The 27,467-nt window shown below is 35.5% G+C and overlaps 1 protein-coding gene across 11 annotated transcripts in view; it reads right to left on the reverse strand.

The window, feature by feature from the left end:
- CDC42BPA (CDC42 binding protein kinase alpha) overlaps positions 1 to 27,467 on the reverse strand; it is a 328,744-nt gene that overhangs the window by 164,208 nt on the left and 137,069 nt on the right. For all 11 annotated transcript variants that reach the window (XM_028826295.2, XM_077938812.1, XM_077938809.1 and 8 more), the window contains exon 6: positions 9,005 to 9,098. In XM_028826295.2, coding sequence (XP_028682128.1) covers positions 9,005 to 9,098 — 94 coding nt within the window. The remainder of the gene's footprint in view (positions 1 to 9,004; positions 9,099 to 27,467) is intronic.

The raw sequence follows: 27,467 nt of genomic DNA on the forward strand, positions 1-27,467 counted from the left end.
AACAAAAATATATTACTGAGGATGTAAACAGGATTCAAGTATTCTAAATTTCTTAGGTTTTTAAAATTTTTTAATTATTATTTTTAATGGTGGTAAAAATACACATAAAATTTACTATCTTAATGATTTTTAGAAGTGTGCAGTTCAGTGGCATAAGTACCTTCACACTGTTGTGCCACTAGTCCCCACCATCCATCTCTAAAATTTTTTCATCTTGGAAAATTTTAACTCTGTGTCCATCAGTAATTCCCCCATTCCCCCTTCCCCTAGACCCTGGCAGCCACCATTGTACTTTGTTTCTTTGAACTTGATTACTATAGTTATCTCACATAAGTAGAATCATAAAATATTTGTACTTTTGTAACTGGCTTATTTCATTAGCATAATGTCCTAAGGTTTCATCCATGTTGTCGCACATGTCAGAATTTCCTTCCTTTTTAAAATTGATTGATATTCCATTGTATGTATACAGCACATTTTGTTTATCCATTCATCTGTCAATGTACATGGGTTGCTTCCACCCTTTGGCTATTGTGAACAATGCTGCTCTGAAAATGAGTGTACAAATGTATGTTCAACTCCCTGCTTTCACTTCTTTTGGGTATATACCCAGAGGAGGAACTCTGGATCACATGGTAATTCATTTTCAATTTTTTGAAGAGCTACCCATACCGTTTTCCATATTTTACATTCCCACCAACAGTGCCCAAGGATTCTAATTTATTCACACCCTTGACAACACTTGTTATTTTCTGTTTTTTTGATAGTAGCAATCCTGCTGAGTGTGAGATGGTGTATCCCTGTGGTTCTGATTTGTGTTTCTCTAATTATTAGTGTTCTCTAATTATATGTGCTAATCGTCCACTTAAATATCTTCTTTGGAGAAATGTCTATTTAAGTTCCTTGTCCCAGCACTTTGGGAGGCTGAGGTGGGAGAATCACTTGAGGTCAGGAGTTTGAGACTAACCTGGCCAACAGGGCAAAACCCAGTCTCTACAAAAAAATAAATAAATAAATTAGCTGGGTATGGTAATGCATGTCTGTAATCCCAGCTACTCGGGTGGCTGAGGCAGGAGAAGTGGACCGAGATCACACCACTGACACCAGCCTAGGCAACAGAGCAAGACTTTATCTCAACAATAAAATAAAATAAAATAAATAAAATAAAATAAAATTCCTTGTCCATTTTTTAACAGGATCCTTTGTTCTTTGTTGCTAACTTGTAGGAGTTCTTTACATATTTTAGAGACTAACCTGTTATTAGACGTATGATTTGCAAATATTTTCTCTCATTCCATATGTTGCCTTTTCACTCTGTGCCCTTTGATGCTTAGAAGTGTTAATAGAGATATTGCTCAATTTATCTATTTTTTTCTTTCGTTGCCTGTAATGCTGTGTCATCCCCAAGAAATCACTGCCAAATCCAATGTCATAAAGTTATCACTTCTGTTTTTTTTCTAAGAGTTTCATAGTTTTAGTTTTTGCATTTAGGTCTTTGACCCATTTTGAGTTAATTTTTGTTGTGAGTGTTACGTTGAGTTAATTACAGTGTAGAGTAATCTAAGTTTCTTGTTTTGACTGGGAATGTGGCAGAAAAACTGATTAACTCTATAGACAGTAGGTAAACTATAAATGTTTAAAAATGTGATGATAAACACTAAAATACTTAGAATATGTAACTTCCAAACAAAGAGAGAGAAATTTAAAAGCTAAACTGGACCAAGTCAACAGAAGGCAAGAAAGAAGAAAACAAACTCAAGCCTACATGCAAAGAAACAAGCAAAACCAATAATAAATAGCATATAAGATACTAGAAATAAGTGTATTAATAATCACAAAATTTATAAATGGATTAAATTCACCTATTAAACAAAACTGTTACACTGCACAACACACAAAACTAAAAGGAACAAATGGGAAAAACATCAGCAATCATCTGTTTAAAAGCGATGCACTTAAAACATCAGGACACAGGAAAGTTGAAAGTAAACGGATGGAAAGGGATATATGAGGCATATGATAAAGAAAAGAAACTTAAGATAGCTACAGTAATATCAGTTAAATATATTCTAATGTCAAAATCATTGTAAGATTTTTTTTAAAAAACTCATTAATATAAAAGAAAATACCCTGGAAGAAATGCAAATTCTGAATAATATATACCTAACAGGCACAGCTACAAAAGAGCTGTGCAAAACACTGATGATTACAAAGAAAAGTTAATAAATTTACCATCATAAGGATTTTTAAACAATGAATAACAGAGCAGAGAAATAAAATCGTTAAGAACACAAAAAAGCTGAATGACAAAATTAACTATTTAAATCTTATGTGCATATATATCTGTACCCAAAAGTTAGAAAAAAACAGTATTCTTTTCAAATAAACAGAGAACATATAAAAACTGGCCTGTTACAAAATCACAAAACAAATTTCAAAAAATGTCAAAAAAACCTAATACCAAATAGACCCAATCTACAGTAAACTGAAACCAGGAAGAACTAACCAAACACACAAATCTAATACTATGGATATTAAAAGGCATATCACTAAATAGTGGTCCACAGAAGAATTCTAACTTAAGTTGGAAAATATTTAGAATTGAACAGTAGAATGCTCTGTATCAAAACTTACGCAGGAAAAGAGAAGCAGAAATAAACAATACTAGGAAAAGGGGGGCAAAACTACACTGTAACGGATACGTTAAAACTAGGAAGAAGGCGGTCTGAATTACTTTATGGCAGTAAAATTGAAAACTCAGAGAAAATGGACAATTTTCATCGAAAAGACTATAACATATTAAAACTCAGGAAGAAACAGAAAATCCAACAGACCTATAATCACTAAAAATTTGAATCAATAGTACAAAATCTATCTGCAAAACAAAATTAAATTGAAGAAAACAAAACTTCACCCAGGCTAAGGTGATTTAAAAGTAAATTCTACCAATGATATAAGTTAACAGATAACTGTATTATAAACTGTTCTAGAGCCAAAATGGGTAAGGGGAAAATATGGGTCCTCTGTTTATTTTATAAGGCTAAAATGACTTAAATCTAAAAATCAGACAAGAACAATTTAAGAAAAAAAAATTATACTCCAGTCTGAGATATGACTAATGTCATGTAAGAATGCCAGGTAACAATACTATACAAAATGGTAGCAGAGTCAACTAGCAATCTGTTAAAATACTGCAATATAACATCTTGATAAAGTTACATACTCAAAGGATGAATGATTTAACAATGGAGAAGCTGTCATTTATCAGATTAACAGATTAAAGGAAAAACAACCTAACCTTATCTTGATGGATGCAGAAAAGTAATTTAATTTCAACCAGAATCATAACAGAAAAACTCCAGTAATCAGAAATGAGAAGAAATTTCTTAATTTGATAAGGGATATATACCAAAAGCTAACTGCAAACATTAAACTAATTTGAAGCTACAGAAACAACATCACTGCACCTATTTAACATTGTACTGAAGGTCATTAGACTCCATGGTAGGAGGAAAAAAAAAAAAGCACATATAAAGATTGTTGAGAAACAAACCCAAAGTTTGTCATAATTTATGGATTACATGATTTATTGTATGAAAAATCTAGAAGAATCTATAAACTATTTTAAACTGATAAAATTTAGCAAGATTGCTATATTCAAGATGAATATACAACATCAATTCTAATCCTAAAGAAGAGCAACAAGCTATTAAACTGCAAATTAAACAAGTATCATTTATAATACAGGTAACATAAAAAAATCCACAAGTCACTTAGGAGCAAATCTAACTCATCTGGGTAATGGATTAATAGTGAACATTATGAAACTGTATTAACAGACATAAAAGAAAACCTGAAACAATAAAAAGAAACACAACATTCATAGATAAGAAGAGTCCATGTTGTAGACATAAATGTCCCCAAAATTAAGCTCTAATTTCAATGACAGGTCTTAAATACATAAGCCAGTGTTTATGAAGGATTGTTCACATGTGTGTACATGTATGGATATAAACCAATATGATAATCCTAACAATCACAGAGAAAAATAAAGGGCCAAGAATAGCCAAGATAATTTTAGAGCAAGAAAAAGAATTATAGCAAACACTTCACCACCAGAAATTGACTTCTTAAGGTAAAGTGATTCAGCTGGTACGGTTTTGACCGAGACATAAGAGAAAAAGCAAGTTGAAACTTAATTTAAAAGTCACAAATTTGGGAAAGCCTCATAGATTTGAGGCAGCTGTCCAGATAATAAATAATGACCCACACAAAGTCAACAATCATAACATTTCAGGACACTGGGAATAAATAAAACATTCTAAAAGCTTCCAAAGATAGAGAGAACGGCTGTAATAAAAGGACTGAGACTCAGAATGGCATCAGATGTCTTAACAGCAACACTGTAAGTTAAAAGACAACATAATGCCTTCTAAATTCTAAGAGAAAAATAGTTTCAAATCTAGAATACTATGTCCAGACAAATTATCAATAAAATATGAAGGCATTTTTCAGACATGGAAGATTATGAAATATTTACTTCCAATGGAACCTTCCTCAGGCAGCTATCACCAAATGGGATCCAGGAAACACAGTCCGATACTAGAGAACAACGTAAATTCCATGAAGATGATGAAAGGTAGTCCTAGGATAGTACCTCTGCGGTAGGTCTCTAGAACAAATAGTCCAGATTAGGAGAATGCAAGACCCCAGTATGAATATCTCCATGGGAAAAAAAGGAGCTGCTAAATTCCTTTTACTAAGTAATTCAATGTGGTGGAGAGTTTGAGGATAAATTGGTGAAAATTACACAGAAAATTAAGCAGAGCAAAGTGGTCACTTACACCAGGAAGAATAAAAAGGTTTTGAAGAAAAGAAATGCAATTAAAACAAATTGTATGACACGGCAAGGAGTATTTGTATCATCATAATAAAATACTGAACAGGATTTAATGAGGGATTGTGTGATAATTACATTGGGAGGACAGAGAGGAAGTGTACTGGTTGGGCAAGAGCAGAGCAAGAGACCTGAATCCTCATCTACCATGGTAGGAAATGAAGAGATAGTATCTAAAAATAAATAATTAAGAGACAGCAGCAGCACCCTGCACTTGCCTGGGTGACAGAGCAAGACCCTGCCTCAAAAAATAAGACAATAAAATCTAAAAATTAATGTAAAAATATAAAATAAAACAAGGTTTCTTCATTATAGTGTTTTTAAAATTTTTACTTCTTTTTATTTTTTATTTATTTATTTTGGAGTCAAGATCTTGCTGTCACCCAGGCTGAAGTGCAATGGCACCATCACAGTCACTGCAGCCTTGACCAGGTTCTAAGCTCAAGCGATCCTCCCATCTCATCCTCCTGAGTAACTGGACTACAGGTGCATGCCACTACGCCTAACTATTTTTTTGTAGAGATGAGGTCTTGCCATGTTGCTCAGGCTGGTCTCAAACTCCTGGGCTTAAGCAATCCTCCCGCCTTGGCCTCCCAAAGTGCTGGTATTATAAGTGCAAGCCTATGGTTTTGAAAATGGAAGTCCAACGTGATATTACATCCAAGAAAACCATTTTGAGTTCATCAATAAGTGTGCTAGAAACAAAACATAAAATATCCTATCGTCCAGCAAAATCAGAATGAATGACTGGGAAGACACACCAGACTTTCAGGAACAAATATAATTGGAGGAAACTCATAGAGACAGAAATACTACTCATGCATTCTGGAATTTGCATTTCAAATGCATTCAAAAGGAATTTAGAATGGCAAACATCAGACTACAGGGACTCTATCTCCAGCTTTGAGTCCATTGGGCTTGTAACATGCAGGACTAGCTCTCTCCGTGGAGTTATTTTTCCCTGCAGCTCTATCCTCTCTGAAATGGTGGCCCCAACTTCCAGATGCCAAAGCCTCCCTGATTTTAATCTCTGTTTTCTCAACTCAGCAACACTACCATGCTATTTCCCTCTTCCAATGTCATACCTGGCACTACCCACTTCTCACTTTATACTCCCTACATACAATTATCCTAGAGCAGTATAATTCCATATACACATCTTCCATTGTTTATGTGACTATTGTCATATCCTTTACTTCTACATGTCACAAACCCCAAATTACAAATAATTACACATTACATTATTTTTGCTTTTAACAGTCAGGTACCTTTTACGTAAATTAAATAAGAGAGACAGTACAGACATTTTCTTTACCCACTTATTTACTGCATAAGATATTTTTTATGCTATAAATCCAAATGTCCAAACAGTATCATTTCCTTTGACATGGAGGACATTCTTTAGCATCCAGGCCTGCTAGAGATTTTCTCATCTTCCATTTATCTGAAAATGTCTTTAATTCACCCTCATTTTTGAGGGATATTTTTCTTAATACAGAAACCTGTTTACACATTTTTTCCTTCAGCACTTTAAAGATATCACTCCATGATTTCTCATGAGACGTCAGCAGTCCTTACCATTTCTCCTCTGTATGTAATACGTCTTTCCTTCTGGCTGCTTTTAAATGTCTTTATCTTTAGTTTTCAGCACTTTAACCACATCTGACATGGCCAGCTAATTCTGTATTTTTAGTATAGACAAGCTTTCACTGTGTTGGACAGGCGGTCTCAAACTCCTGACCTCAGGTGATCCACCCACCTTGGCCTCCCAAAGTGCTGGGATTACAGGTGTGAGCCACTGCGCCTGACCTATGATCACTTCTTTAAGTCTCCGTCTGCTAAGTCCAACATGTGTGCCAGCCAGGCCTCTACTGACTGCTTTTATCTGACTCTGCATCACTATCCACATCCCCATTTTTGTTTGGTTCAGTGATTTTTTTTCTTTTGAATCCTGATCATTGTGAATAAGATGTTATAGAGAGTATTGAGTTTACCTTCTTATGAAGAAAAATAATTATGTCAGCACATAAAAAAATTACTGACTGATCTCCTTGACCATGAGTTGGCTTACATATACTCTGTGATTGTAGGTTCATACGAAAATCTAAGATTTGTCATAAGACCCTCTACTTGGAAGGAAGACTTCCAAACTCTGTGGATCTTATCAGGGCTTGGACTTAGGTTGTTAGTCAGGGTTAGAGTAGGTCTTAGGTGATACAAAGGTTGTTAGCTGGCTCTCCAGGGCTGAAAATTCAATTTCCCCTAGCACTGTTTCTCACCTGGGAGATCTGCTTGATGATTAGTATTCTGGTCTGTTTTCAAATGCTATCATCTGCTATTGTCAAGCCTCATATGGTCTTGTAGTACAATGCACAGCCCAACCTTCATGAGGTACTTTATGCCCTCTCTCTGTACAACTCCTTCCTCTCCAATGCTAAGCCCTGAATATTCCAGCTGTTGCAGGTAGTCCAGCTCTGCTTTCACTCTAGCTTTCTGCATCAGAGTCAGGAACTGTCCCAGTCTTTGCACAATCGTGAGGAATACCTCATGAGTTCATTTATGTCAGGGATAATAGCATATGCTGCCTGTTGTTCACTGCTGGAAAACAGTTGTTTCAACTACTGTATCCAATTTTATAGTTCCTTATAGTGGGGGTGCTAATTTGGTACCAATTTATTCCTTCCATCATGGCCAGAGGCAGAAGTCACATAATTCTTTTTAACAAAGTTATCACTGTAGGACAAATTTTCCAAAGTCGGTCGGGCACGGTGGCTTATGCCTGTAATCCCAGCACTTTGGGAGGCCGAGGTGGGTGGATCACCTGAGGTCAGGAGTTTGAGACCAGGCTGGCCAACATGGTGAAACCCCATCTCTACAAAAAATACAAAAATTAGCCAGGCATGGTGCGCTTGCCTGCAATCCCAGCTACTTGGGAGGCTGAGGCAGAAGAATCACTTGAACTCAGGAGGCGGAAGTTGCAGTGAGCCAAGATCACACCACTGCACTCCAGCCTAGGCAACAGAGTGAGACTTCGTCTAAAAAAACAAAAAGAATAAAATTTTTCCAAAGTTAAAATTACTGGTCTAATGTGACATTTTCATGGCTTTTGGAATGTATTATACTAAACTGTTCTCCAAAAAGTTTCTGTCAATTAAACTGATATATTTTTGGATCTCTCCTATACGGCCAGAAAAAAAATGAAGTTAAAAAAAATAACAGAATAAAACTTGGCATATAAACTTATTTTTTTTTCTTTAAAATAGAGACAGAGTCTCACTATGTTGCTTAAGCTGGTCTTGAACTCCTGGGCTCAAGTGATCCTCTTGCCTTAGCCTCCCAACGGATTACAAGCATGAGCCACCATGCCCAGCTTTTTTTTTGAGGGGGGTTGGTTGTGGGGGTGAGGGAGTGGGGGGGACAGGACTTCACTGTTGCCCAGGCTGGAGTGCATTGGTGCAATCTTGGCTCACTGCAACCTCTGCCTCCTGCACTCAGGAGATCCTCCCACCTCAGACTCCTGAGTAGCTGGGACTACAGGCGCCCACCACCATGCCCAGCTATTAAGTAAACAAACAACAACAACAAAAAAACAAGGGATTTAAGCTTAGCAAAAGTTAAGCAAATGGGAACATGAAACTAAATCAACTTGTAAACTCTCTGAAAAAAGGATTCATTTGTTGAACACTGTCCCTGAGAATAACGAGGCAATGAGGAAAGAAAGAACAAAAAAAAGTAAAAGTGAGGACAAAGTTGCATTTTCTTTTTCTATGTGAGACTTAGTTCTTTTACCCCCGGTGAACTTCGAAATATCTGAAATACAACAGAAGTCACCAGCTAAAGAAGGAGCAAACAAGGGTCTCATAAAGGGTATATTTTATCAGTCTTAAGATCTTTGATATAAGCAGCTGAAGTGACTTGTGACTTTTTAGACAAACCCCATTATAAGTATGCCCAAATCCCTTTGTGGAAGGAGGTGGAGCATAGATAGACAAATGGATGGATGGACGGGTAGACAGTATAAATAGATGGTTTCTAAAACAGATATAAAAGACAAATGGCAAGGGAAACGTCTGTGAATAAAATAATTTAGTATTTATCTTTATTTACCGTTCCATCTTCCATCAGCTTCAGACAAGAACCAAAATCTGCTAACCGAATATGTCCATTCATATCCATCAGTATATTGTCAGGTTTAATGTCTCTGAAAAAATAAATACATTCAATTTTTAGTGGAAAAATAAACAATTCGTTGCTTGGTAAGGTATTCTTTTTGTCGAAAAAAAATCTCAACTTATTTTAAAAGTAATATTCTAAGAACATCTATTTAATTACTTTATTAAGTCAAATCCTGGTTCTGATTCATATTAAAACTTTCTCAAACACATATAATTTCAGTATTCTTCTAGAGATAAAAGGTAGTGTGGTTATTTTCATTCTGGTTAAATTAATCTTACTATCTTTCCTTTTGATTTACACAGAAACCTATGTCACTATGGTAGACCTACTTTCTGCATACAGAAGAGTCATCATTACCTGATAACCATAAAAAATACTATCCTCTAGCCCATGAAACTGGACAGGGAAAAATATACTTTCTAGACCCTAAGATAACTGCAGATAGATAAAGTCTCAATTACTGCAGGTCATGACAACACAAAGAAATTGCTTCATAAAGTTGATTTTACAGAAGAACTAAAACAACTGCCTAATAGATTGTCTATATTATTTAAAGCTTTCACTGTCTTTGGACGTTAAGTCAATGGTGTGTAAGATATTCAAATCTAAACTATATCATATACCAGCTTTTGTATTTGTTTTTGCATGTGAATGCAAACCTTTAAAAAATTATCATATATAAAATGGTTCTGTAAAGAAGATTCTCAGGGACTTAACAATATTAAGCTTCTAATCATACTAAAGGTTGTAATTGTGAATAACTAAGAGATTATACCCACCCAACTCACTCCACTTTTAGAGGAAGAAAAAGAATCTTTGGAGAACCTATACATATTTTTTAAAAATTATATTGCCATGTAAATTACAGGAATATGGGAGGGCTACTTCAATTTAACCTGAATAATGCCATTTAAGATCTCTATGCCTCAGTTTTACCACCCATAATATGGGTAAAATATTATAACAATATTACTTTGATTACTGAAGCAATTTCTCTGAGTGTGTTGTATATCACAAGTCAGTAAATTATGGCCCACAGCCAAATCTAGCTTGCTGCCTGTTTTTGTAAATAAAGTTTTATTGAAACACAGCTGTGCCCATTCATTTAGGTATTGCCTATATCTGCTTTCACACTACAATGGCAAAGTGAGTAGTTGTGACACAGACCACATGGTCTACAAAGTCTAATATATTTACTCTCTGGCAGTTTATGGAAAAAGTTTTCAAACACCTATTGTAGATGATAGATGATTGCTAAACAGACAGGCAGATTGAAAACAACAATCTGTATAGGGAATTAGCTTTATAATCCTCAACATTTGACTTTATCCTAACCTGTCAAAAAAGATCTGATGTAGGGGAAACATCAAAGGAGTACAGTTTAGTTCTGGAAGGAAGCTTAGCAATTACTAAGACCATTTTTGGATGAGGAAAAAATATTTTATTATTTATCTTAAAAATTAAGCTATACAGTCACTACAAATTACTTCTACTGGTATAGTATTTCTTAGATTGTAAAGGAGATTAAAGGAATTGCAAAGATGGATTTATATGCATCAATAATATCTTTGCTTATTTTATAGGCAGTAAGTATAAAATATATACATATACATAAAGCATATTAATGTGAATATACTCTATTCATAATACTATATAAATAAAATAGAAAATACTAAAAGTTAACAAGACATCACAGATAGTACTGAAAAACATAAGTATTCTATTACCATTCCTGATCTCATCCTTTCCCTCCACTACCCAGACACAGCCACTATCCTAAATTTGGTGTTTACTGTATCCATGCATATTTTATACTATTATGCCTATATACAACATCACAAAACTATGTACACTTTAAATGTCTTTAAACTTCATAAATGACACCAAACTGTGTATTGCCTTTTGCAGCTTGGTTTGATTCAAATACTATGCTTCATCAGCCGGGTGTGATAGTTCATGCCTATAATCCCAGCACTTTGGGAGACCAAAGGAGGCCAAGGAGGGAGGAGTACTTGAGTCCAGGAGTTTAAGAACAGCCTGTGCAACACAGTGAGACCCCTTCTCTACAAAAAATAAAAATGAAAAGTTAGCCAGGCAGGATGGCACATGCTTGAGGTCCTAGCTATTTGGGAGGTTGAAGTGGGAAGATACCTGAGCCTGGGAAGTCAAGGCTGCAGTGAACCATGATTGTGTCACTACACTCCAGCCTGGGTGATGGAATGAGAAACTGTCTCCAAAAGAAAAAAATATATATATATGTTTCTAAAACTTATCTATTTTGGTACATATTGTTTTGATTCATTAATTTTAATTTTAATTACATACATGTCAAAATTTATCAATTCTCCTGATAATGGAATTTTGATTGCTTCCCATTTTTATTTTGTTAAAACACGGAATGCTGAGATGAATATTTTAATAATTGTCTTCTAGTACTCATATGTGAATGCTTCTCCAGACTACAGATGTAGAAGTGAAATTTCTGAGATGAAAGATACAGACATCTTCAACTTTGCTAGCATGATTACGAGTACAGTTGAGAACCTTTTTCATATTATCATTGGTATCATTGGTCATCTTAGATTCTTCTTCTATAAAATGCCTGTTAATATCCCTTGCCGTTTTAAAAACTGTGTGCACACTGTTTTTTGTTTAATCTTCAGGGATTCTATTTACTCAAACTTAGTTCTTTATTATGTGTTACAAATCTCTTTCCCCTGCATGTGGGCTTGTTTTTCCATTGCTTTTAATGTCCTTCTTATTTGTAAAAAAAAAAAATATATATATATATATATATACTAATGTAGTCTTATAATTTATACTATGATTTCTATCTTCCCAGATATCATAAGGATAGTGTCCTAATTTTCTCTTGTGTAAGTTTTAAAGTTTTACTTTTCAAGTTTTTAAATCTACCCGGGATTAATTTTTGTGTGTAGTGTGAGATAAAGGGCAGTTACATTTCTTTCTACCCCAGCACTATTTACTGAATGATACCTTTTCACCACTATTATCTAATACCACATAGGTCATAAATTTAGTGGGTTTGTTTCAGGACTCTCAAGAAGAGCAAAAATACTACTTATTACTCTCTATATTTTTTTTCAGTTGACAATCTTTAGAGTGAAAGGGGGCCTATTAATAATTGCCAGGATAACAGGCATAAATTGGAACTCTTCCACACAAGCCAAGATGAATGGCCACCCTATCAATATGCCTCTACCTGCACCAATACCACAGTGTCTTAATTATAAAATAATGAGCTTCATATCAGTAAAGCATATTTTTTAATTGCCATTACTCTTCTAGATCAATGCTGGAATTAGCTTAATATGTTCTATAACACATATTGAAATTTTTATGGGAATCATGATTTTATAGATTAATCTGAAGAGAACTGACATCTTTGCAATATGACACTTCCTATCTCTGTGTACACTAAACCTATAAGTCTTCTTTTATATTCTTCAGTTACGAATTATTTTCCACAGAGAACTTACACATCTAATCTATAGGCAACATAGTGAGACTCTGTCTCTATTAAAAAAAAAAAAAAAAATTTAAACAGGCGTGGTGGTGCATGCCTGTGGTACCAGCTATTCAGGAGGCTACTCAGGAGGCTGAGGTGGAAGGATCACTTGAGCCCATGAGTTCGAAGCTGTTGTGAGCCATGATCATGCCACTGCACTTCAGCCTACGTGACAGAGCAAGACCCCCATCTCTTTTCAAGTGCGCGTGTTCACGCACACGTGCACACACACACACCCCTAACTAAATTTTTTAAAATTCAGACTCTGGAAACCAGATCCTAGTTTCAAAACTTTCAGTAAACTCTCAATAAATCACTAAAATGCAAAGGGCCCAACATTACTCTTATCACTTCACATTTTCTTCCAAATCAATACATAGTCTTCTTGTATAAATAATTTTATGCTATATATTAGCAGCTGAGAGAAAGACAGGTTTTAGGAAATTAAATTTCCTAATTTAATTTAATTGTTGGGGGTAGAGTGAGGGCTGGGACAAGAATGTAACAACTGACAAAGTAAAACATTCAATAAGCATTAATTAAACATTTACAGCACGCAACAGCACTGAATTAACTGCAACACTATGCACTACAGGAGTACATGAAAGTAGAAAACAGAAATCCTTCTTATTCCCTCATCACCCCAAAAATATTATTGGGAATAAACATGTTTATCTCTGCTCCCTCCAGAACCACAGTAAAATGACAATACAAGAATTAAAAGGTAGAAACCCACAAGTGAATATAAGAAAAGACAATAGAAGATGATGGGTGTCAACACAATTTTCAAAGATGGAGAACATACGTATGATAAATAATGTGGAGCCAAGGAAGCTGAATTATAATTGCCTACAAGGTTGGGAGAAAGAAACTAAATTGACTTGATACATGATTTGATGTACTGGAATACTTCAAAATGTACTATTAGGCATTTGGTACATATAAAAGGAAATTTTAAGAGTATTGACAAACAACTGAAAACAAATTTGAGCCTATTATTAATTACAGGAAAAATAGTGAAATAAGAAAGGAAAAAATTATAGTACATTTCTTGGCTCAGCAATAAACAATATTTACAAAGTCTCAAAAATGCAACCATTATCTACCAAGAAGAGCAAAAACAGTGATAAAATTATAGTGAGAGAATGCAGGAAGGAAAAGTAGAAAGAGGAATATAGACAGCTAAATCCTCCACTAGCATAGAAGGCAGTCAACAGAAGTCTTTACAAACTGTCCAAAATTCACAAATCTAGAAACATCAACACATCAGGACATTAGAGATAAGGGGCTAAATAACTTTTAAAAAAAGAATTGAATATAGCTGCCACTAGGGAACAGGCATAAGAGGTATGCTGGAGAGACTATTTTTCAATATAACCTTTTTAATATTAGTTTTTTCTTTACTGTATTAAGTATTGTTTGATTAAAATTAATTAAAAACCAAAAATACATGTGTAAATGTCTGAATCATTTAATCAAAGAATATGAAAATGTTTTCATTAAACCACTAAGATCATCTGCAGTCAGCAATATATTTTAGTCCAAACAGTTAACGGTTATCAATATCACAGATAAGCACCATGATGTTAAAATGACAATATTAACTGGTCTCTGTTTATTCAACAATGAGTACAATTATACATTTAATAAAGTATGTAGCCTACTGACTCACTCCACATCCTTACTCATTTTATTCCATGGCTGAAAAAGAAGTCTCTCTGTTCTTAAAATGGTCACTACTTGGGCAGAAGGAAACTCTCCTAACCTTCGAAATAATGAGACCTCAGGAGGGTGGGCTATTTATTCTCCCTAGTCATCTGTTGTGTTTGAAAATATTTAAGTTTTATTTTTGTTTTGGGGATGAGGCAATAGAACATGTAATGCTGGTATGAGGCAGAATTTAAAGGATTCATAGGGTAGAAGAGAAAATGGCTTTTCCATCTAGCTAGGCAGAATATTTCACTAAATTACCAGGCAAACATAAGGCATAAAACTTACATAAATTCACATACTTTATCATCTCGAGCAAAAGAAAACATTTGACCAAGACTACAGCTTGGCCTTCTGTGGTTTTCTTTTTCCTTCAGACTTACCTATTATCTTCATTTAAATCTAAATTTATAGTAGTCATAAGAAAAATGTTTGGGGAGAAGGGATACAAAGTATGATGTGAACTAGGCCAAACTTACACAAGGACCACCCTGGTTCTTTTTGTACTCTAAAGTGTAAACAAAGAGAAGTCACACATTCCAATTCCCATTAGTGCTCACTAGGGGCAGGAGTGGGGGTGTCTCAATGCCTCTGCTGACCAACACCTATCAACTGAGTAAAGAATGCTCTTAATTACTTCATAAGGATGCTCTCAATAGGTAGTATAACAAGCATAGATACTTCATTCAAACTTGGGGGGCGGGGGGCTCAAGAGAGCAGGAACAGAAAAAGTTCTCAAGTGTCACCTGAATGGAAAGAAGGTTACGCTTAACTGACAGTACCCACAAACCCAAAAGGTTCTAACATTTTGAAGAAGATCAAAGAAAAGTAGGTAGTAAACGTACACCTATTCTCTGTACAAATAATTTGATCACTGAGCTAAGGTTTTGGCATCTTACAATATTACATAAGAATAAAAACTAGAGGCCTCCTAGAAAATGTTTTGCATTCCATATTTGGTAAAATCTTTTTAAATAATGAAGGTCATAAGCATAAAGTTATCTATCATGATTATACCTGCTCCAAGAAAATGCAAGTCCTTGTCCTTACATTACCACTGAAATGTATGATCAATTCTTAAAAGGAATTTGAGTGCTGAAAAGAAGTTATCCAAAAGTTTTTTTTGGCTTTCCTTTCTCCTATTCATTATGCAGAAAATACTCTTTAAGATAACAAATGACCTTTTCACTGCCAATTCCAGTAGCATCTTTTTAGTTCGAATCCTGTAATGACTTCTCCATAACATCTGACACTGCTGGTTATTCTCCCAACTATGTCACTTTCTTATCTATTTTTTTCTCCCAACTAAAACTAATGCTTCTCAGTTTCCTTTCCTGGTTCCTCTTTTCCCAAAAGCATAATTTCCATTCCCCTAATGCCACCTTTTCTTAATATGCAGCTCTCTGCTCTCCTTTGTACCTCAATGATCCTTGCCTTGGAGATACCTGTCATTTCTTAGATTTCAGGTTAGTTAGTTGCCCTATGACCTCAAATCTCTGATGAGTTCAAAACAATGTTATAATTTTTGCTTTAAGCAGTCATATGGTTTGTGAAGAAATAAGAATAAAAATTTATAGTCCAGTATGTATCTAGACATTTACAATTTTAATTGCCTTGGATTCCTTTCTGCAGATTCAAGCTTTCATGTAGTATCATTTCCCTGCAGCCTAAATAACTTCCTTTAGCATGTCTTACTGTACAGGTCTTCTGGCATAATTTTTTTTTTTCCTTTTTTTTTTTTTTTTTTGAGATGGAGTCTCACTCTGTCACCCAGGCTCAAGTGCAGTGGCATGATCTTGGCTCACTGCAACCCCCACCTCCTGGGTTCAAGCAATGCTCCTGCCTCAGCCTCCTAAGTAGCTGCGAATACAGGTGCCTGCCACTAAGCCTGGCAAATTTTGTATTTTAGTAGAGGCGGGGTTTCATCATGTTAGTCAGGCTGGTCTCAAACTCCTGACCTCAAGTGCTCAGCCCACCTCGGCGTCCCAAAGTGCTGAGATTATAAGCATAAGCCATCACGCCTGGCCTCTTTTGTTCTTCTTTTACCTTCAAATGTCATTTCACATTTATTTTTGAAGGATATTTTCACTGGATATATAGAATTCTTGGTTAAGCCTCTCTTTTAGCTTCCTTATTTTCTAATGAGAATTCATTTCTTAATGGAATTGTAGTTCCCCCAAATGTAATTTGTTATTTTTTCCTTGCTCCTTCCAAAATTTGCTGTCTTTGGATTTCAATAGTTTCACTATAATGAACCTTGACATGGCCTTTTTCATATTTATCTTCACTGATATTACTTGAGCATCTCAAATACATAAGATTATATCTTTCATCAAATTTGAGGCCATTAGGTCTTCAGGTACTTTTTCTGGCCCATTCTCTTTCCTCTCCTTCTTAATCTCAAAGTACATGTACATAAAACCTTGTGATATTTTCTAACAGGTCCTTGGACTACTATTATTTTACTCTTTTCCTCACTGTTCTTTACCTTCAATAACTTCTGGCTTATTTAACTTCAAGTCTTTACTTTGTCATCTCCACTAGGCTGTTAAGTTTTTCCAGTGAAAATTTTCATTTCAGATTTCGTATTTTTCATTTGTAGAATTTCCATTTGATTTTTTGATTTGTTTCTAGTTCTCTGCTGAGATTTCCTATCTTTTCATATACTGTGAACGCATTTTATTTTCCTTTATTGAGAATAGTTGTAATAGCCACTTAAAAATCCTAGTCTGCTATCAATAATTTCTACATCTCGGTCATTTCAGGGATACTCTTTTCTCTTGAAAAGGAGTTACATATTCCTTTTTCTTTACATATTGGGTGATTCTGAATGTTCCCTGTACATAATAAATGTAAAATTTCTGAAACTCTGGATTCTTTTTCTCCAGTTAGCATTTTTTTCTTTTTTTTAATCAGCTGATCAAATACATTTAAACTGCAAACTGTTTCTTGGGAAGAAGTTTCTTATCTTTTGTCTTTAGCTGAGCAGCTCTGAGTGAAGCTATCACTCAGGGGTCATGAGAGTTGTCAGTAGACAGATTTTGGATACCCTCTCTAACAAACACAGTTTCCCCAAATTCAGCTTTCACAGGCCATAGAGACCAGAGTTATTCTACTTATGCCCATGCCACAATGCACACCATGCCATTTTCACCCAGCCCCAGGCTGAGAGCTGCAAAACATGAGATGTCACTTCATATACCTTATCTTCTTTGAGGATGTATTCCCAATCAGGTTCTCCCCGCTTCTGTTCACCCCTTAGTGTCTTTAGGATAATGGTCTTTGTGCTATGCTCAGATTTTTAGTTGCTTCTGTGAGGGTCTTAGTCCAGAAAGACCTCATTCAGTCACTACCCCGCCTCATTGATTTGGACCACTATTAATTTGAATTTTCTAAAAGAGGCAGCCAACCCTATTTCTAAGGCACCCTGAACTTTTAAGTTTTATGAATATAGAAAACTATATTTTTCAAACATGGCCTAAATAATATATCTCACTCCACATTTTCATCTAGAACCTTGCCATTCACCCATCAAGAAGATTGTCCCTTCAGCTTGAACCTGAATGGACTCTTGTGACTATCTCAATCAATACAGTATGATAGAACTTAGTCTGGCTATGATGTCCAAGGCTAGGTCATTAAAATGTCATGCAATTCTGCTTTGTTCTCTAGAGACACCTGCTCTTGGAACATACTTATCATGTTGTTAAGAAAGTCAAGCAGCCCATGTAGGAAGAACAAAAACCCCATGCCCACAGCTCTGGCTGAACTCCCAATTGATGGGCAGCACCAACTGGCTAGTTATGTGTGTAAGCCATCTTGACAGTGATTCCCCCTACCGCAAGTGAGCTACTGCAACTCATGCTGCATAGAGAAGATACAATTAGGTGCTGCCTAGTCCTGCACAAATTTCAGACTCATGAGCAAAAAACAAAAAACAAAAAACAACTTGTTTTATATTAGTCACTATAGCATTTCAGGGTGTATGGTGGACAGTGATGTGTTATCTTCTCCCTCAATGATGGGCTTTGCCCCAGATGTCAACAGATAGCTCCCCTCCGCCAGGCTCCTTCCGAGTTACAGAAAGCCTCTTTACAAAACTGCCTGTGTTTCTTGGAGAACTTCATATGCATTGAATGACTAATAAGGAAATAAGAAAACCACGCCATTTCTACCAAACTAGCAACAACTCAGGTGGCAACAGATGCTTCAGAACTCCTAGTGGGGCTGACTGAAGCTTTGACTTCAATGTCATCTAACTTCTCCCTCCACCCAAACCTGCTTTCTCCAATTTGTTTCTACAGGTGTTAACCCCTAATAAATACCCTGCATGACACATTCTGTCTCAGTGCCTGCTTCTGGAGAACATAATGTGTTACACAGCAGTTGGTAAGTGGAACAGTAGCCCAACAAATTCCATTTTCTGAAAGAAGCCACAAAATAACATCTGGCATTCAAAACCACTCTGAGTCAGTGACATCTTGCAAATAACGTGGCAGCCAGACAACCAGATACCAAAAATTGGCAATAAAAGGAGTGAAAGGAAAGTTCAGGTAAAACATTATTTTCAACTTTGATAATTCATGAAAACTGAGAAATAAATGTTTGGAAGAGATAAAATATCTACATTATTACTGTAAAAACATTATTCAAGTTTTCCCACAATTCAAATATTAATCAAAACATGTTCAGTAATTAAAGTTTCTAAAATGAATAATTTTCCTTGTCCCTAAACAAAAGCAAATAAGATTTGGCTTAAAAGTTTTATGATTTTAGTTTTAAAATAATAGTTTTTAAAATTTAAAAAGCATTCTATGCTGGGCACAATGGCTCACGCCTATAATCCCAGAACTTTGGGAGGCAAGGCCAGTGGATCACGTGAGTGCAGGAGTTTGTGACCAGCCTGAGCAACCTCATCTCTATAAAAAATACAAACATTAGCCAAGAATAGTGGTCCACGCCTGTGCTAGTGGTCCCGGCTACCCAACAGGCTGAGGTCAGAGGATCGCCTGAGCCCAGGAGGTCAAAGCTGTAGTGAGCCGTGATGATGCCACTACACTCTAGCCTGGGTGACAGAGCCAGACCCTGTCTCCAAAAAAAAAAAAAAAAAAAAGCATTCTAAAACAATGATTATATTGAAAGGGCAACATTCTACGGGCGATTTTTTTTTTTTTTTTTTTTTTACTTCACTAGAACATCAGTACCAAAAGCATGATTATTATAAATATTACCCCCATAAGATTGAAATGTGAATATGACATTAATCTACATAGTTTCAACTCTGGCTGGACACTGAATTCAACTATAGAGGGTTATTTTAATTGCATGTACCTTGGCCCCAACCCAGGCACCACTAATCAAAATACTGCATAGGGATTGGTCCCTAACAGCCACTAATTTAAGACAGGCATTTCTCTTCCCAGCAACATCACGTTAATATCTCCCATTTGGTTCCTTTTTATAATTTACATAAGTTAGAGTAGTGGATTCTTCTAAAACAAAACTTTTATTTTCTCATTTTCCTACTCCTTTTTTATATACTCATGTAAAAACAGCATACTGCATTATATTAAAATGAAACTGCTTTTTAAAATTGTCTTTTAATTTTGTCAAAGAAATATTACATCAGTAATAAAGAAAACAAAGTCCACACTGGTAAAATTATGTCACAAACAGCCTATCAGTCAGAAATTAGAATTCTTTATGGAACATTAATTTGGGGTTCATCTTACATTTGAGAAAACAGTTATTCAAAAAATTCTGTCAGTAAACTTTTCTCAAACGAATCTTTTCCAGTGGATAGTGAAGCTATTATTTAAGAATTATGGGAATAAAAAATTAATGATTATAAATTCCAGGTACTGCAAAATAATGATGGCTATACAAATCCTAATCTTTCTATGCATCTTTCCAAAAACCATCCAGATACAATCAACAAGGAGAATAAGTGAAACAACCCACAAACCACATTTAAAATGTAATTCAAAGAAAGACTACTATGAAATTCAAATTATGTATAATTACGAAAATAAACATTCCAATTCAGCATATGGGAAAAAGAAGAGAAAAGTGGGCAGTAAAGGGGCAATAAAATGCAGATTAAACCACTGCCCGCTGTGACAGAAGGAAGAAGTCCTATAATGAGTAGGATAGATAGTATAGTTGGGGGAAACTGGGTGAAAGGTACATGGGACCTTTCTGTACTATCTTTGCAATTTCCTGATTCTAAACTTATTTCAAAATAAGGTTTTCTAAGCTAAAAAACAATCATCTTGAGTAAATTTATAGAATTATTTTATACTTCTCATTATCCTGTTATATATTAACATGTCTTTACACTTATTCTCTTTAACAAATACTCACTCGTATATAAATAATATATAACTAAAAGAAAAACCTAAAACTATAGTACAGTCAATAGCATCTGATCTGAGAAATACTCACTGGTAGATTCAGTTAAAGGCTCCTCAGGATCTAATAAAATGGCCAGCCTGAGGAATAACTACATTTAGCTACCTATCAAGTAACTTCTATGCTAAATAGTTCTGTACAAGTACAAATAGTGACAGATAAAAGGAGGAAACAAGTAATTAAATTAGTACAAAAATACGAGAATGTATATAATGGCTTTATAGGATAGACCAGAAATTTTGTTCAATTACCCTGCACTGGCTCTTCCAAATGCCAGATATATTCAAACTGATACTATTGCTGTATCTGCCATATGAACACTACACTAAATGAAGATGCCTAACTATGATAGGAAAGTTTGCCTAAAGGCCAGGGAATTGTCTATATAGTGAAGACCTAATCTTGCCCAAAGAGAGGTCTGGTTTTTATCCTCAGCTACTGGAAGATGATCTCTAGGCTCTTGGAATAGCACGACTGATACATGTAATTCATTTGGGTCATACTATGTTTTGCCTCTGGAAAGGAATGGAGACTAAAGGTATCAGCCCAACATTTGGGAAGGGCTGGAGAATAAAGACAGTCAGGCAGTAAGTAATTGAGGCCACCCCAAAAAACTACAAAAACCAAAGGCTTAGGTGGGCTTCCCTGGTTGGCAATACTCGGTAAGCACTATCATATGTGTATGCTGGGTTGTCCTAATTCCATCAAGAAAGAATGATGAAGCTTCACATGTGGTATTTTTGAACTCTACCCTATATATTAATACTTATTCCTTTGGCTGATTTAAATCGATCTCCATATAATAAAATCAGTATTCCATGTAATCAAATACAACTGTTAAGTATAACAGCATTCGGTGAGTTCTGTGAGTCTTGCAAATTATGAAAACTAAGGGGTGGTTTTGGGAACCCCTTGAACTTCCAATTGGTGTCAGAACTGGGAGTGGTCTATTAGGAAGGTTTCCTGTAACTCTGTAGTTGTCCCAATTCCTTGTATTACTGAAATACCAACTGAACTATAAAATAGTAACTATATTTATATTTTAAAATTCCTAATTGTGCACATCCTGAGTTCACCTATACTCTAGAGTGTAACAGTTTTTAACTATAGATGGTCCCTAACTTACAATGTTTCAAATTATGATTCTTCAACTTTATGATGGGCTTACTGGAACATAGCCCACTGTAAGTCAAAGAGCATCCGTATAACATTACCTATTCTTTAATAGTTTCACAATACTATAAAAATAGTTCCTCCATTAGCAATATGAAAAATTCCAATTTTGAAATGTGACTCAGGCCTGTAAGAGACTGAAGAGAATTCTGAGTAAGCCTAAGGCCTCAAAATATTTCTATCTCATTGTAAAAGTAATGATTTTACACATTCCAAGAGGATAACTGACAAACCATACCCACAAATCTAAGCCAAAAGAGATAATCAGCACAAAGCTCTGGTATAGGCAAAGCACATACCAATCCTTCATGAAATTCTTACGGGATAACAGATGAAAAACTCTCTAGATATGAATTATGTGGTATTTCCCCCCGCAACACATTCTATTAAAATAGGATTGCTCTATTTCCTATATCAGTACACTTTACTCAAGTTAACCACATTATATAAAATATTATCAACATTAAAGAGATGAGGTTAATAAAAGCTGTAATCAAAAATCTTGACTATGAAACAAACTACATGAGATAAAAAGAGTTATGAAGAAAACCATAAACAAGTAGCTGGTGTTTTGTTTTAGTTGTTTGGACTAGGGTAAAGAGAAATTACTTTAAAAATACATTCCATCCTAAGAATCTATTCAATCCAGTATTTAAGATTTAAAACAAAGATAGGAAAGCCTATATTTTCCACTGAGTTTCACGAAACCTGCTTAAGCGGTCTCAGGAAGAGATTCTATCCAACAGAAAGCTGGTGTGCCTCAAGCATATGACTCGACTTCTGTTCATTATGTCTCCTTGGTTTAGGGTCTTCATGTTTAAATATAATTTCGATTTTGCGACTCTTTATTCCTTTTTATATTCTGCCATTGATTTATTGCATGCATTCTTATTTCTAATTATCTAAATCCATTATGGAACAAAGTGAAGATGAAAGGAATAAATAACTAGATAAATAATTTGATTATCAGGAAATATATTTTCATGTACACTCCATGCAATAATGACTGATACAACCCTTTTTGGAACTTATATATAATTCATGGTCTAAATACCAGATATAACAGCAACTGTTCCTAAAATATGACTTGACAATGGTAGTGCTGTGTTGCAGCAACCTGTTAACCAACACCCAGAAAGAAGCCCTTGAAACCATAAGGCTGCAGGTCTAGATGAAGAAAACCTCCAGAGAGACATCATAAAATATATCCACTGAGCACAACAGAAAAAAAAAAAAGTCATAGTCTATGCCTCTACAAACTTGAAGTCTAATTTAAAAATATAGAAATTAAAATAAATAACTGGATAATGGGCAGCATCCTATACTTTAACACAGCATATGATAAACTACCAAGTAATCATTCATTACACATACTGTTCATATTTTTAGTTCATCTCCAAGGTACTGAGGCTGGTACAGGTGCATTATGAATTCATTAATACAGGTACATCTGATGAGTTTCTATTTCTTTCTATTATTATCCCTACTAAATTGGAAATTTTCCCATCTTATGCCACTAGTAACCTTTCCAATTTGACTCCTGTATCCTTCAGACATAACCCTAAAAGTCTTTGAAAGCTTATTTGCTATTTGGCATGACAAGATATACAGGGCTCATCTTGTCCACTTCCTACCTAGATCTTGAGTCAGTAATTTCTCCAAGTAGCCTGTTTTCCCTGCAGTAGGAAATAGTACGTGAGGACAATAATCTGTCAATAGGGATGCTCACTGCTACTGTGCTGGTCACTGTTTCTAGTTATTTTCGCCACACAGAGCTGTATGTAAGGTGTATTGGGTGTGTGTATGAAATACTGCAGAAGTTCATACTGATATAAAGTGCAGTGGCACGACCTTGGCTCACTGCAACCTCCGCCTCCCAGGTTCAAGCAGTTCTTGGGCCTCAGCTCCTTGAGCAGCTGGGATAACAGGCGTGTGCCACCACACTGGGCTAATTTTTGTATCTGTAGTAGAGACAGGGTTTCACCATGCTGGCCAGGCTGGTCTTGAACTCCTGACCTCAAGTGATCTGCCCGCCTTGGCCTCCCAATGTGCTAGTATTACACGTGTGAGCCACTGTGCCCAGCCCATACTGATACTTTCAATTCAAATTCAAGACATTAGGGTTTTTAATGATCTCTTCCATATTACATCAGCATCTCCTTTCTTCTACACCAAGAATTCTGATTCTTAACATAAGGGATAAAATTAGAATACTCTATAATCATTCTGTTTCATTTCACATTATAAACACAATAATGTCAAAATAACAGTAACTATACTGTCACCACTAATTTGATTACTGAAAACAGTTTGAAAAAAATTTTACATAAATTCTCCCAATTATTCCCACCTACTTTTACAGTTGTACTGCATGCTCATGCCATAGCATACAGCCATTAATCCTGTGCTCACTCCTTTTAATGTTTTTCTGCTTTAGTTCTACAACTGACTATTTAATAAGCAATACCAGTCCTTATACTGATAACTCTATAGCCATGTTAGTCATCTGAAGCTCATTTTCTAGTAGGTTATACTAGAAAATGTATACTATACTAACTAGTATATATTATTATACTATCCTAACTAGTAGATTAGTATATTCTTCAAGAAGAATTCATGGGAACAACATTCCTAAAATTCCTGAAACTTGATAACATTTGTACATGCCTTTTATACCTGAAAGTCTGTTTTGTTCACATTTTCTTTACCGGGATATTATAAATCTTTATCATAAAGCTTCATCATTGGAAAGTCTAATGATAAACTAATTTTCTCTCCCCTCTAATCCACTGGCTCTTTATGTTCCCCTACCTTTTTTTTTAAACTGTAAAAGTAAATAATTATTCTAGAATTTGTTTATGCCCTACCTCTTATGTTATAGCTGGCATATACATTATGTATTCATTCATTTAATATCCCACAAAAACAACTTTTGCTTTAAAGCCATATATTTTAAGGATTTAAGAAAAAAATATATATAGTATTTCATATACACTGAGATTTTTACTATTTATTATTCTCTTTCTTCTTTCCTAAAAATCCAGGTTGCCTTCTGCTATCATTGCCCTACATTCTGAGATGCTTTTTTCAGCATTTCTTGTAAGGAAGGTCTGAAGCAATGGATTCTTTTGGGTTATCTTTATCTGAAAATGACTCTCCCCACCCCCACCTCATTATCTGAAGAAAATGTCCCCAGATACAGAATACTGCATTGATATTTTTTTCCTCTCAATACTCTGAAGATGTTAATTACCTTTTAGGTAGCATTCCCCCCTCCCCGCCCCCCCACCCCCACCCCTTGATGAGAAATCTGAGATCATTCCAATTGTTTTTCCTTGTATGTGATATGTTGTTTCCTCTGGTGCTTTCAAGACTTTTTCTCTATCTATTGTATTCTGTGCTTTGATTCTGATGAGCTAGGTGTGGTTTTCCCAGAATTTACGTTGTTTTGGGTTTGCTGCAATTTTTTTCCATAGGGGGCGGGGCAGGGGAGGGTTCTGGTACAATTCTAAAAGAGCTGTAACACTATGCAATTTTTTATTCTACAAATTCATGTATTTCTCCAAACACAGGAAGTTTGGAGCTATTATTTTTTTTTGTCCTATTGTCTCTATTCTCTCTTTCTGGAACTCCAATTACATGCATGTTACACCTTCTCATTCCTGAGAATGTGCTCATTTTTTCAATCTTTTTGTCTCTGTTTTTCATGGGGTAATTTTTATTGATCTATATGCAAATTGAATTTGAATATACTTTATTTATTCTTATGTAATCTCCTTTGTCCTCTCAAAGACATTTAATAAATTTTTTTTGCAATACTGTATTTTTCTGTCCTAAAATTTCCATTTGTTTCTTTTATAGTTTTTATTTTATCGCTGAGATACTTCCATCATGTCATTCATCTGGAAGAAAACAAATGTGTTTTTCTTGACTTCATGGAACATATTTAAACTAAATGCTTTAAAGTCTTTGTCCAATAATTCTCATACCTGGATCATCTTGAATTGCTGATCTGGTTTGACTCTGTGTCCCCACCAAAATCTCATCTTGAACTATACTCCCACGACTCCCACATGTTGTGGGAGGGACCCAGCGGGAGATAATTGAATCATGGGGGCAGTTTTCCCCATACTGTTTTCATGATAGTGAATAAGTCTCATGAGATCTGATGATTTTATCAAGTGTTTCTGCTTTTATCAGGGTTTCTCATTCTCTCTTTGCCTGCTGCCATCCATGTAAGATGGGCCTTGCTACTCCTAGCCTTCCGCCATGATTATGAGGCTTCTCCAGCCATGTTGATCTTGAGGAACTCACCAAATTTATATGCACTGCAGGTGAAATATAAGGTACATAATTTCTTGGGCTTGGTTTCCAGTCTTCAGAAAAGCAAGTCATAGAGGCCCTTCTTTTTCCTAAAAATTTTTATTTTGCAAAGATAATAGGCTCACAGGAAATTGAAAAATTGTTCAATGAATCCCTTGTACTCTTCCACCAGCTTCCCCCAATGGTAACATATAACTGTAGCACAATATCGAACAAAAAAATTGACAAGGGTACATTACTGTTAGACTAGACCTTATTCAGTTTTCACCCTGTGATAATTAATATTAGGTGTCAATGTGACTGGACTGAAGGATGCCTAATTGGCTGGTAAAGTATTGTTTCTGGGTGTTTGTGACAGTGTTACCAGAGGAAACTGACATTTGAGTCAATGGACTGAAAGAGGAAGACCCACCCTCAATGTGGACAAGCAGGTGGAAGAAGGTGGGATAATTCTGCTTGCTGAGTCTTCTGGCTCTCTTTCTTCTTCCAGTGCACGAAGCTTGCTTCAGTTTTCCCTGCCCTGGGACATCAGACTCCAGGTTCACCGGCCTTTGGACTTGTACCAGCAGCTTCCTGGGAGTCTCCGGACTTTGGCCACAGACTGAAGGCTGCACTGTCGGCTTCCCTGGTTTTCCGGCTTTCAGACTTAGACTTAGCCATTACTGGCTTCTCTCTTTCCCCAGCTTGCAGTTTTATCCTATCATGGGACTTTACCTTGTAATCGGCTGAGTTAATTCTCCCTAACTGACTCCCTTTTATATATACATATATATCCTGTTGGTTCTGTCTCTCTGGAGAAGCATAATACATGCCATTTTAAAAATGTACATGTGTGTGCATGTATAGTTCTGTGCAATTTTATCCTGTGTATAGAGTCGTGTAACTACCACCACAATACAACGTGTAACTGTTCCATTATTACAAACAAACTCCCTCACACTGCCTCTTTGTATTTCTACTCACTCCCCCATTCATTTTCCCCAGGCCCTGTCCCCTGGAAATTATTCATCTGTTCTCTATCTCTGTAGTTTTGTCATTCAAGAATGTTATATAAATGGAAACATACAGTATGTAACATTTTGAGATTTAATTCTTCTCACAAAGCATAATACCCTTGAGGCCCCTCCAGGTTATTGTACATATCAGAAGTTCATCCCTTTTTATTGTTCAGTAGTACTCCACTGCATGGATATACCAGTTTTGCTGAACTATTCACCCACTGAAGGATACCTGGGTTGTTTCCAGTAT

The sequence above is a fragment of the Macaca mulatta genome, chromosome 1, assembly GCF_049350105.2.
Source record: "Macaca mulatta isolate MMU2019108-1 chromosome 1, T2T-MMU8v2.0, whole genome shotgun sequence".
In the NCBI taxonomy this organism is placed as follows: Eukaryota; Metazoa; Chordata; class Mammalia; order Primates; family Cercopithecidae; genus Macaca; species Macaca mulatta.